We start from the raw sequence: 13887 nt of genomic DNA, 5'->3' as shown, positions 1-13887 counted from the left end.
TCATAAAGGAAGTATTTTCCTGTTTCTCCTTGGCATCTATGAGTCATCAGCATCATTACATCTGTGCTTTAGGGTCATGAAGTCAAATAATGACTATATGAACATAAGCATCCCAATTCTACAGCAGTTGACTGGATTACTGAGACACCTACTCAGCAATGAACAAGAGGGTAGTGTGTATAGCATGGATATACTGAACAAACAGATGGTTCAGATCTCAAGATAGTGAAAATGACACGATTTAAAACTCGTGGATTACTTATTTACAGTTTTCTAATTGATATTTTTGGACTGTGTAACGGAAACCGACTAAAGCCACAACCTGTCTGAGTGAGGAACTAATTGGGAATTTGTGTTTAGTTAAGACGTGGTGTCTTTGGACTGAACTATGCATAGTAGACATACAAAAGTGATTTCTCCTGGTTGTCATGCAGTAAGAGTATAGGAGGGCCAGCAGAAGCTCAGACATGACACGATAATGAGCCAACACAAGGCTGCGGTGGCAGAGATGAAATGAAAGAAATTGCTAATGGATTGAAAACTACAGGGTGTTTACCAAGGGAGTCAGGTGATGCTACAAATATAGTCTAACTCTGGAGACTGATGAGATGATGGTATTATTCACTGAGAGAGGAAGAGGGAGGGATGGAGGGAGAGAGGGAAGGAGAGAGAGAGAGAACTGAAAGATCAAAGACTAGATGTGCCTGTAAATGACTCATGGGGCACGCGAGCCTGAGTGTGCTGGTAAGGTGGTAGTGCATACAGGTATTAAGATCATGACTTAAGGGTTAAAAATATCAATCTTGTGGACCTTTGAACAATCAAGCAGAAATGGGCATATAGTCAGTAGGATAGTATTCTAAGCCTAAATTCCCAACTGAAAATACAAATTTGTTTATTACCAGTATTAACCTCATGGACAGGAATTTGATCATTTAGGAGAAAAGCCAAGGAAAGCTTAATACTTAAACTGCAACACTTAGATGAAAACTAAGAATAGCAAGATATATTTAAAGAAAAACAACTAGAAAGAAAAAAAAATAAAGACAAGAGGAGCTTGTAGAAACTAAGCTGTAGACAGCAGGCCAATGACAGCTTAGAAGCCATGATTAGAAGACTAAACTGCACCAAGTGGTTTTAGTTATAAGAAAGATATTGAAAAACTTTTTTTTTTTAAAGCAGTGTAATTACTGAGGCAGAATTAAGGTTAGAGTAGGCTGAGAAATTAATACACAGTAGATAAGCAGAGCTATTAGAGAAATCTTTTAAAAGAAAGTTGGCTTTGAATAAGTAGAGAAATTTGGCTTGAGATGTAAGTCCAATAGAAATTTTTGTCTGTTTCTATATTAAAAGGTGGGAAATAGGCTAGAGATATACCTCAACAGGAGTGTATATATAGGCTCTGGGTTTGAGAGGCAGAACTGGGAAAAACAAAAACAAAAGGAGGTGGAGATTTAGGTATGTTTGAAAAAGCCAGTGTGAAAATCAAGTTCAGAAGAAGACTCCCTAAGGGTTCCTTGTAATCCACCCTTACAAGGGAGGTAGAAGCAGAAGTTGCAATAGAAAGAGGAAAACATTTCCATGAATGACTTTCTAAAGCATGACAAGTTAATAATAATCTTTCATTTCCTGAGCTATAAATTTCATTTATAAGACAAGGACATTTATTCCGTAGTCTAACATTCCATCTCTACCTTTGAAGAGTATGCCGCTTTTCCACTATTTCTACACTTACCTACTGATAAAGGGCTAAGGCCAGTTGCTTCAGGAAGCTTTTCCAGACATTTTCTCTGCATAACTGGTGTACTATGGAGGCAAAGTGGATCATATTTCCCAGTTCTTGCCCTAGCACTAATTGGAGAGATCACTTGAGAGTCCTGAGGTTCACAGCAGGGGCTCTTTTGGATACCATCTTTTATTGGCTTTAAGAAATTCTCAACAGCTAGAGAACAAAGCTCCTCTACAGGTGATGAGTGTCTATCATCTCCATTCAATGCTTTGAAATCTGGGGATGTTGCCTGTTGCCAAGGTGGAATACCTGGAGAATCAGGGGAGCTGTAACTAACATAACAATTATCATCATCATCTTCATCTTCCTCGGGAACAGTTGCAGAGGCAGCTGGTAGCAGTGTCTGAGTGGCATTTACAGTCTGATTACATCCTGTAGGTGATGTCTGTAAAGCAATCTGAGACTTACTGACTTCCTTCTTGGTATGTGCTGTAGTGGAGAGTGTATGTGGGCAGATATCCATTTGTCGAGACACTGCAGGTGTGTCACCTGGATTAACTGAGGGGTTGATGTTTTCAGCAGATTTTATTGCTGCAGTTAACTCAGTTTTAGGGAGTTTCTTCGCACGCTCATATTCTTCTTTGGCTTGAAGCCACGCTTGAACCAGTTGTCGACTTGGGGCATATTTGCAAGGCATAATTACAATTTTTTTATCTTCTACAATCTTATGGCTATTACTTGATCCTTTATTGATAACTGCTTGGCCATTACGAAGGGGAGACCCTGGTCTGGGATTCTGAGTCATTGCTGAGAAGGCTGTTTTCCATAGGCGAAGTCCTTCCAAGGAAAAATCTCCTTCAAATTCGACCAGGTCGTTTGGAAGTCGACTTTCTACCATGAGGAGCCGTCCACCAATCTCCCTATAAATATTTTTAAAACAAATATTTTTGTCTCAAGAAACAATTATCCAAAATAAGCTCCTATCTCACAGATTTAGGTCCCCTTTGGTATCTCAAATATGACAATTTCTTTTTTCCCCCCACTCACCCCAATTACAGACAAAATATATATTCAGCTTCAATATGCTTTTCTTCACAGGTCTTTACAAAGTTAATTTCTTTAAAAGAGAATCACCAATTCAAAATAAAGAAAAAAAATTAAAAAAAAATTTAGTGTCCTATGACACAAACTTACCAAAATCCCTATCCCTATCAATCTCTGTGTATATTTGGATGTATGTTTTCATATGGATGAGTTAACATATGTGGAGGCCAGAGGATGACATAGTTGCCCTCCACCTTATTTATGTGAGACAGTAACTCAAATTCAAGTGTAAGCTTACCACTTTGATTAGCTGGATAGCAAATGAGCTACAGATCTGCGTGTCTGGCCTCCCTGGTGCTCGGGTTATGGACAAGAGCCATCATGCTCAGATTTCTCAAGAGTGCTGTGAATCTAAACTCAGGTCCCCATGCTTATGGAATAGGAACTTCAGCAGTTCATCAACCTCTCCAGCCACTCACTGTTAATTTTAAATAATGTTCCACTGTCAACATACATAGATTAGAAACAATGGAGTAGTTATCATTTATTTCTCCATAGCCTCTTTCTATATCTCCTACTACAGTAGTTTAGCAAAGCCAGTCAATTCAAACAAGGCTTTGTATTTATTTTAAGATTTACTATTGGGCTTGTGGGATGGCTCAGCGGTTAGCACTGTCTGCTCTTTCAGAGGTCCTGAGTTCAAGTTCCAGCAACGACATTGTGGCTCACAACCATCTATAATGAGATCTGGTGCCCTCTTCTAGCCTGCTGGCTCACATGCAAGCAGAATACTGTATAAATAATAAATCTTTTTAAAAAAGATTTACTTATTAATTTATTATTTATACAGTATTCTGCCTGCATGTGAGCCAGTACACCAGAAGAGGGCACCAGATCTCTCAATATGAAATTAAAAATTTTAATATAAAAAAAGCATATACTTGCTAGTGGTATACCATGAGGCCTTGGGCTCAATGTCCAGTATTAAACAAAATCTCCATCTACACAGCTGAGGTAAATTGTCATAAATCCATTCTCTCAGATTCCTAGGTTTGATGTAAATGTAAGAACTTTGGAACTGGCAGAACACAAAATGAACCACCTAATTCCACCAATGTTTGGGGTGGTATGTTTGCATGGACAATCAGTAATTCAAAGACAGACTAGTTTCTGTGTAGCTGTGTGTATGTGTAAATGTGGAAGTCTGAGGACAGGCTTTTGGATGTTGTTCCTCACATGCCATACTCTCACTGATTTGAAAGTCACCAACTAGGATAGGCTGGTTGGTCAGCAAGCCTCTATGTTTACCGGTACTCATCTCTATAGATTTGCAATACCACCGTTTCTGCTTTGTTTTCGTTATTTTTTTAAAACAAACAAATAAACCACTCATCCACCTACCCAACATGGGTCTGGGTGATTGGATTCATGTCCTCAAGCACTTTACCAATTGATTTATCTCCACAGTCCTAAACACTTGGATTACATCATATATTACAGAACTATTCAATCATTGCTAAATAAGGCAGTACAATGATTCTCACTTTACTCTTTGCTGCATGGTTCTATTATCTCCCTGAAAATACTGAATGAAAGAAATGATAAGGGGAAACCAAACTCTATTCACACGTTAGTAACTACAAAAAAATCAGCACTATTAACACGACTAAAGATGCTGAAACAAATGAGAAATGATTTATGATAGAAACACCAAAAACTAATGTTCATTTACAATCATAAAGTAGCCTATCTGTGCTCAATGCTAACATTAGGGTCCCCAAATGTCCATAGTCCCTGGCTTGAGATTTTGGGAGTTGCCTGAAACTTTAGGTGGGATTTAGTGAAAGGTCTTTAGAATATAGGCACTGGCCTCTTCTCTTCAGTCCTAACCATTAGGTGAGCAGTTCTGTTCTGCCATACATGCCTCAGGTGCTGCCTTGAGGTGCTGCCTTGCCTAGACCAAGCTGATCGTGGACTGGAACCTCCAAACTGTGAGTCCAATCAAATTTCTTTTCTTTATAAACTGGGTTGTATCCAGTATTTCTCACAATGAATGAAAGCAGATGAACACATATATCAGAAACAAAACAAAAAACTTTAGACCTGAGTTTATTCCCTGGGACCCACAAGGTGAAAGGCAGGATTTGGGTCCTCTGACCTACATACTTGTGAAATGCACATGCTCATGTACACACACACACACACACACACACACACACACACACACACACACAGTATATAAAAATATGTAAGAAAGCTTAATGATTAAAACTTCCATAAAAAAAAAAAAAAAGATCATTGAGGGGTCTACCCCAGAGGAAGAGTGTTTGCCTACGACATGAGGTCCTTGGATTCAGTTCCTAGCATTGAATTCTCTCTCTACCCACTTCCTTCTCTCTCTCTCCTTCTCTCCCTCCCTCCATCTCTCTCTCCCTTCCCACCCCATCCTGTAATACATTTGGGTATTTTGATGTTCTTTTAAATTTTGCATCATGTCAACGTGAGCCTTTGCTCCTCTAAATCCTTAATGACACGGAGTTAAGTACTAGTAAATTAGAGTTTAAGAATCGTCAACTTAATTTCTCTAGGTACAGCTTTCGAGTTTGTGAATGTTCAGTGTATAATTATAAATAATTTTCTTCATTGTTCTTAAAAATGCAGTATCACAGCTAGAAAACTAGCAATCAGTTATGAAATGTTACAGAAATAAAAATTATTCAAAGTGAGCCAAGGGGGAAAATTAATTCTGATTACCTGGGCTTTTCTGGAACATCAGAAGGATTGCTGCAAAATGGTTCCTGATAAGTAGTTTCTGAAAGATCATGATCCAGCAAAGTTGCCACAATTTCGTCCCTACTTGGTGGGGACATAAGTGGTTTCAGAATGTGAGCGGTCCGAGGAGGAAAGCTGCCATTTTTAGATTGTAGGGGAGAACTGGCAGACCTTGGTGAACTATCAGGAGTTGGTGTCAAAACATCGTTGTTTCTTGACACATACAGTTCTAAATCTTCAGAAGCTGCATCCACAAGTTCCCCATCAGGGGAGGACAGGATGGTAGTAAAAGAGGTGTTAACTGATTCAAGAGACTGCTCCATTTCTTTTCGGTTATGAGCTTGAACCCAGTCTGAACTGCTTGTCTGTGGGAGACTGAGAAACACTTCTTTACTCACTGAACTCCTATTCAGTCTGGATTTTTCATTTCGACAACTCTCTACTTGCTGGACACAGAAAGACTCCATTATTGAATTAGAATGAGATGTCAGAGGATGAAAGCTATTTTTCCACTGGCTGTGCCGATGATTTTCATTGTTATCCATAGATGATTTCTCAAAAAGTTCAGGGTTTAAAGTACTGGATCGAATCCATGGGCTTGAGTCAGAGACATGATGCTTTTCCTCGCTACAACTCTGTTTGTCATGACTTAAAAGTTCATTCTTTTCTATAGCTTGTCCTGGGAAAAGATCCTGAACAGCATCGCTTAGAAACTTCTGAGGCAAATTCTGATCCGCTGGAACAAACTGACTACCAGAGTAAAAGCTACAAAATCCAGTCTGACCGATTGTGTTAATATCAAAATTATAATTATGTTCAGGAGACAGACTATCTTCAAGTGAGTAACAACTTTCAAAACCTGGATCTGAGAAAAGGATGGGACTATCACCTGAAGGGGAGTTCTCCAAGTGGCCAGACGTCTGTAGGTTCAGAGGATCTACTTTCAGACGTCTGGGGGTTTGTTCCTTAGGTTTTGTTCTTCTGGGAGTTCGAGGTTTTCTCGGTGATGTCGCCAGTCGTGTTCGTTTATTTGCTTTCTTATGCTCAACAGAAACAGGAATATTCTTATCTGGCTGATTACTAGAAGCCGAGTCTTGTATGACATTTGTACTTTGTGCTTTCTGCTGTCTTTTTTGTAACAATTCTTTTAGAACAGCTAGCCCAGATTGTCCTTCACCAAATACTGAAGGTGGTGACACATTTTGATTTTTACATTGAGACAGTGCTTTGGTTTGTGAAATTGCTTCTGACAGTGATCTTTGTTTTACCTTTTCAGGCTTAAAATTTGACATATCTAAAATAAAGCCCCTCTGTTTCTGCTCCCATGCTATTTGTTTGATGGGACTTCTCAAAGAAGTTACAAAACTATTAGGTGTCTGGCTTTCCTCAGAAGCTGCATTTCCTGGAGAACAAATTTCACTGTGTTTTGACTGTTCTGACATACACACAGTCTGCTGCTGACTGTCTTTGCAGTGCAAAAAATTAGGGGCAGAGACCTGTTCTGGCTTTGATTCTAGGGAACTGTGGTACTCATTTGACTTTCCAATAGATGACACACAGTTTTTTTGTATATTTGAACTCTCCTCTGTCTTTGGAGACATAATACCTGAAGATATCTGTGTACTCTGTGCTACCTGAGACAAATGGTTGGAAAGGTCAAATATACTTTTTTGAATCAAGGTTGTTTCCTTTCGAGTAAACATAGAACTTTGATTATGAGATCTCTGAATATTAATTTTTGAGATTCCAGGTCCTATAGAACTATAAACAGAAGAATGTGAATCATCTCGTGAACTGGGGAATGTCTGCAAATCCAAAGACTTCTTGCTTTCTAAGAAAGAGGAAAAGCAGTTAGACAGCCGCTGTTGTATATTAAGCCCGGTGGGTTGGGAAGTGGGAAGTGGAAGATCCACAGCAGGGCCAGCCTGCGACACCTCTTTCTGTTTAGGAAGCATCTGAGCACCGGAACCACTCGTGGTCTCGGCCATGCTCTGGTGGTTCGGTGTGAGTTCAGCCTCAGCGTGTGGTTTTATCTTTTCATCCTTAGGTGTTATGTGCTTTCTGGATGTACCTTTCTCATTCACTCTTTGTTTCTGCTTTGCTCTTGGTTTCTTTTTTCCATCATCTACAAGTTTATTTGTGTGGTTTCGTTTGTTTCTTTTTTTAGTGACTACAGAGGGATTAGCAAGTCTTGCTTTTGTCTTCTTAACCTGTGCTCTTGCTCGACCAGGTCTTCCTATCCGAGGATTAACAGTCTTAGTACCATGCGCACTAGGACCCTTAAAAAGCATTGATTCCTTTTCTGCAGCAGCCATAATTTCTTCAGCTCTTGGGTCTGTGGGAGACCAGCAGCGAGGTGGAGAGGAGTTGATAGGACTTGTGCTTCTCTCAGAAAGAAAACCTAGCTTCGACATAACATCACTATAATTCAAGTCACAGTCTTCGGTTTCAGCAATGTAAGATGGTGAGGGAGGAGAAAGAATAGCATGTGTCCGCTTCCTTCTGAAAGATAAAGTTCTTTTAATATTTTCACTATTTGTTCTTTGTTGCTTACCAGGTTTTTTCTTAGCAGATTTGTGTTTTGACTTTCTTCTGTGACTCTTCTTTGGTGTTAGTGGATAAATGGGATATTTGGTTGCGGGGGAGTCAGGAACTTTTGGCCAAAAATCCTTCAAAGGTGCAAGCTTCTTATAAAGTTCCATTTTTTCCTCAGTTAAAATTACTTGTTTTTCTTTAGAGTCTATTTTACCTAGCTTCACAAGCATATTTTTTCTCCCTCTAAATCTATTAATAATAATATACTTTATAATGACAGGGGGCAGCTTTTTAGACATTTTTCTTCGTTTTCGGGATTTGAGAGTTCCATCTAGATTTTCACCAATTTCTATGGGATGAGGTAGGCTAATTTTTGAGTTGTGTGTTACAAAACTTGACTCACTGTCTTCAGTTTCATAATTCACCTTGCGTTTGGCTCTCAGTGTATATTTATTTCCATAGAGTCCAAAAGACTGTTCAGTTTCTAAAGATCCATCTCCAAAATGACAGTCTATAAAATTTTCTGTAGATGTTTTATTTTCAAATGTCCCATGAGTAGCTTTAATCAATTCACTACTCAATACACTGTCCTTCTCAGAAGTACTACTGTAATTATTATTATGTGTACAACTGTCTTTTGTGGTTCCAGTATCACTACTTTTGGTAGAACTTTCCTGAAGACCTATTAATTTCTTTTTGTTAAATTTTAAGCGGGAAGATTTATTGCCAGGTTGTAGTTTATATGTGACAGGAGATAGTTTCTGTGGTCTAGTGAGACAATTAGAAAGAACAACACTGGGAAAAAACATATAATGTGCTGCTTGCTGGCTGAGACTTGGCTTTTCCATTTTATGCTCTTGGAATTCTTCATATCTGATTTTAAGTTTATTTAGTCCACTCTCATCAGTGATGCTATCGAGAGAATGTAGCACAGTTCTATTCTCCCCTGAACACGACAGCATGTCACAACTTTCAGTTAATGAAGAGGGGAATATACTGTTTCCCTTTTCATTTCCTTCAGAGGATAATTTATTTTTTGAATGACTTAAGTCAGCAAAGTTGAAAGAATTTTTTCCCAAGGTATTCTCACTAGTGTGACGGTTCACATGTATGAAGGAGGTATCCTTCTCAGTCTTTCTCATGTTTGCATATTTTCTACTTGGGACTTGTCTTGTAACAGATGGAATATCTTCTTCATAATCAAAAACACTACTTTCACAGGAAGATACTGGCAAGGATTTATCTTTCTTACAAATCTCTTTATGAGAATTATCCGAATGAACAGCACTGCTTAAAGATCCAGAGTATTTCATGGAGTAAGTACTTTCATTTGTAAAAGTGACTGAATTATCTCGTCCTCTTTCTGTATTGTTTGGTTGTGAAAGGTCTTCAATTAAATCATCTTTGTTTAAAACATGGGAAGAAAGGGCACTTGTGTGTTTACACTGAAAGGTAATCTTAGCAGAAGATGGGGGTTCTAAAGTAGCAGCATCTTTGTGAAAGATGGAGGGTCTTACTGATAGCTTGCTTGTTGCAATCACAGAAGAGTGGGTTCTAGAATTTTCATTGTTTAATGGATTGTCTGGAATCAGAGAAAGAAAGAGTTTATTTACTCATTCACAGTATCAATTTCCTAAGGAAATTATATTAAGTTATTATATTAAATTTCTATGTCTGAAACAGTGACCAGACAAAAAGTTTAGCCCTTTTAAGACTATACAATGTAGACAATCAAGAGACAATATTAGTCATTATTTTAAACATTTATTCTTTTGATCAGAAAAATGTTGTGATTTAAGAAATATAGGAAAATACTACCATATTTAAGTTTTTTTCATAAAATAATGCTCTTCCTGTTATTATTTGAAATATGGTTAGCATATTTCTCAGTTTCTTGTGCTACTTGAATGATAGAATAAACTGATTAAGGTTTACAGATCTTCAACCAAGCAACTCACAAATAATCCTACCCTCTTGAGAATAAGGAATTGCACAGCTACATTTTTCTTAAAAACAAAGACAAAACATAATTGTATCACTTATAGACAAAACACAATATATAGTCATTTAAATTATAGTCACTCAAAGACAAAACACAGTAATGTCACACATACACACATACACACACACGAACATTTTTAGTCACTAATTAACCAAATACCTACACAGATTCACTTTCTTACCACTATTTTCATCTGCAGTTCCATCTAACTGAGGTATAGAGAGATTGGCAAAAAGCAAACTACTGTCACTCCACTCCATTTCTTCTTCTGAAGATGAATCATCATCAGAACTTCTGTGGGCATTTCTGCACAGTGACCTAGTGAATATGAAAATCCATTGGTGGGTATGGCCGTTAGAAAATGATACTCCTGGGGCTGGGAAGACGGCTCAGCAGCCAAACACTCTGACTCTAGGCTCAGTCCCAGCACCCACATGGTGGCTCACAACTGTCTGTAACTCCAGTTTCAGGGCACCTGACAGCCTCTTCTATTTTCTGTGGGCAAAACATGCATGTGATGTACAGACACACATGCAGGCAAACACTCAAGACACATAAATCTTAAAAAGAAAATGGTGCATCTTAGGTGCATAATCAAATCAGAATATGATAATAAAACAATATAAAGATATAACAATAGCATTTTAAAAAACCGGGTTATTTTGCTTTATTAACATGTACTGCTATGGGACCTGCAAAAAGTTATTGTAAACAGGATTTATAATCTCATTCATTTGAAGTTGAAGGCATTATATATTTTTTATTTGTTTGTTTGTTTTTGAGATAGAGCTTCCCTAACTGTGCCGGAACTCACTATTGTAGACCAGGCTAGCCTCAAACTCAGAGACCCATCTGCCTCTGCCTCCTGAGTGCTGAGATTAAAGGTCTGTACCATCACTGCCCAGCATGTGATTCTTACATTATAGCCACAACATACTAGGCTACGCCATCTAGTCATGCCCTTCCTCATATTCTCCACTTTAATGTTATCCGTGGGTATGATATACACAAAAATAACAAATGAGAATTAGATGACTTCTAAAAAGGTAGCATCCTAACATATTTTAAGGTATTCATAAATGAATCACTAAATTCTGAAATGAAAAACAGGAAGGGTAAGATAAGTCATTCAAATCGGGGCTAGAGAGAAAGTAGCAGTGACCTAATAAGAGCTAGAAGACAATACGGTTACTGAGTTGATTTTGCAATAGCTACAAAGCAAGGTTATGTTTACATTAGTCTGATACTTTCACTTCCATCTAGATGCTTTTCTTTCCATACCCAACTTTTCCCCTCTGGCCTCAACTGCTTGAAAATATATCTTTATTATACACAAAACAGTCTCTCCTTTAAGTCTTTTACAAATCATAGTTCTTCATAAACTCTAAAATCACCTTTAATTGCTGAAAGAAATATTACATCAGGCATCTAATGTTCTCATCCAACCTTCTGTATGATGTAAAAATCTAATTTTTAGGAACTCTGATGTAATCTCTGTTTTCATGTTCTCTGCATCAAGAGCTTGATGTCTTACAGGGTAACTCTTCTATCATTATCAGCTCTGTTAGTAGTAACTGCTTTTTGGTATCACACATGAATATTCATGCTTTATCCTCTACAATCAGAGCGAACAGATACGCCATTTTCTACATATCAATCTTCAATATATAAATGTTTATTGATTTTTCCTTAATTAGATCAAATATTCTCTATTCAAATGTTCTTTAAAAATGACAGTGTTCACAGATCTTTCCAATCTTCTATTTCCCTTTATTTTCTCAGTCTTCTTAAACTGTGATACACATTGCAAAACCTAGCACTTAATATACATTTTAACAAAATTCTTTCTATGTTTCTATTATTCAATTTCTCTCTAGTATGGTTATGAAATGTTTGAGTTTCAGAGGCAGACTCAAACTAATCAAGCTCACACAGGCTGATTAGAAAACTACAATGCCACCTGCAATGGCTAATCTTAGTTGCCAATCAGAGTGGATATGGAATTTCATCTCTGGCCCGTCTGGTGAAGGATTTTCCTGATCAGATTACTTAGAGCAGGAAGTCCCACTCTAAATGTAGGCAACACCCTCTGGTGGCAGCCCAGATCAAAGGAGATGGAGGAAGAAAACTTGCTTTTTGCCTGCTTGCCCTCACTGTTTCTCATATGTCCTTCTATCCCATTACTGTGGCATTCCTTCACCAATATCAGAAACAACTCTTTGAAATTCCAGTGTAGACTGAAGAGCACCAGCTGTCCAGGAATCCTCCTGGACTTCAACAATGAACAGGGCCTGCTGAGACATCAGCCTCACAGATTCTTGGCTTCTCCACTATAAGACAGTCATTGTTGTCTTACATCCTGTAAGCCAATATAATAGATCCCCCTTTAATATATATTATATATACTAATTATAAAAATATATTCCTGCTATCATTTCTACTCCTTTATAGAACCCTGGCTAATACATCAGCTTTTTGTTTGTTTGTTTTTGTTTTGTTTTTTGAGACACAAGGTCTTATTCTGTGGTCTTAGCTGGCTTGGAACTAACTGTGTAGACCAGGCTGCCTCTAAATCACCAAAATCCACTTACCTTTGCCTCATGAGTGCTGGGATTAAAGGCATGCACCATCACACCCAGTTCTTCCTGATTGATCTTAAAAGCAAACCAGAGTAACAGTGTTTGCTTTTAAGACTATTTATTTTGAGATAAGGTCTCACTATGTAGCCTTGGCTGGTGTTAAAGGCATGTTTTACCTGGCCAGCTATTTGTTTATGTTTAATATTTAATTCCCTCAGTCTAATCAGACCTGAAAAGTCACTTCTTATTTTCAGGCTGACCCTGTATAGTACTTAGTTAGATCCATTAGCAGTTATTCTCAGAGGGAATTACTCTTTCCAAGTTCTGTGGAAAGGAGGAACTTCAACTTTACCCATTTGTTTCTCACATGTGCCAATACTGTATATAAACAGATGGTCTAGGCTTGATTTTTTAAAATGTAGTAGAACATGATATTGCTTGGAATATTAAAAATATGCTACATGAAAAAGTCATTATTTAAAAGGGATTTTTTAAAGTCAATTTAGTTCACAAGGTATTTTATATTACGAATTATAACAAACAGTTTACTAAAGTACTGCAGTGAAAAAAGTATTTAGTAGAGTAACTGAAATAACTTAAAAAAAATCACCTCTTTTTGGCACAATGTTCTTCAATATCATTGTCCCATCTCTGGGACATCACCAAACTAAGCTCCATTTCCTCTTTTTCAATCTGTGGTGCATTTTCTTCATCATCACTGTTTTGGGGGTTTTGAGAGTCTCCAAAGGAGTGACATGGTAATGGCATCCTATTCTTTTCTCCTTGGTATCCATCACTTTCCAAACCAGCAAGAAGATGTACCAGCGCTGCATCAGGACTGCTGTCCACTATAAAACAAGTAAATAAATCACCGACAAACAGCTTACAATTTCTAAATGATCTAACAATTGCGATCAATTATGAAAAAACACAGTGGATGCTGACACATACTAACAAGAATATAACTGGTCCAAAGGCTCAGGTGTTAATGGTGTAACATTAACACCTCCCATCAAATGAGTTCCTTAGACCATCTGAACCAGAGGACTTTAATGACTTTATTAAAAAAAAGATTCTCATTAAACGAGAATTTCTGATGTAGGACCTAGGAATTGGTGTTTTAAAGAATTGTCTAAGCTTACTTAGTATAAGAACACTAAAGAAAGTATGGCCATAAGTGTTCAAAATGAAATGTATTCAAGTCAATGACAGCTAACTAAGTATAA

General features: G+C 37.7%; 1 protein-coding gene across 4 annotated transcripts in view; it reads right to left on the bottom strand.

The window, feature by feature from the left end:
* Window positions 1-13887, bottom strand: part of Rev3l (REV3 like, DNA directed polymerase zeta catalytic subunit) — a 133053-nt gene that overhangs the window by 48055 nt on the left and 71111 nt on the right. For all 4 annotated transcript variants that reach the window (XR_009587958.1, XM_060373348.1, XM_021657208.2 and 1 more), the window contains exons 11-14: window positions 13272-13509; window positions 10264-10400; window positions 5528-9662; window positions 1736-2649 (exon numbers count right to left, since the gene is read on the bottom strand). Coding sequence is in view for 3 of the 4 variants with exons in the window: in XM_060373348.1 (XP_060229331.1) it covers window positions 1736-2649; window positions 5528-9662; window positions 10264-10400; window positions 13272-13509 (5424 nt within the window). In the remaining variant the exon portion in view is untranslated. The remainder of the gene's footprint in view (window positions 1-1735; window positions 2650-5527; window positions 9663-10263; window positions 10401-13271; window positions 13510-13887) is intronic.

The sequence above is a fragment of the Meriones unguiculatus genome, chromosome 20 (assembly GCF_030254825.1).
Source record: "Meriones unguiculatus strain TT.TT164.6M chromosome 20, Bangor_MerUng_6.1, whole genome shotgun sequence".
In the NCBI taxonomy this organism is placed as follows: Eukaryota; Metazoa; Chordata; class Mammalia; order Rodentia; family Muridae; genus Meriones; species Meriones unguiculatus.
This window is presented reverse-complemented; position numbering and strand designations above follow the sequence as displayed.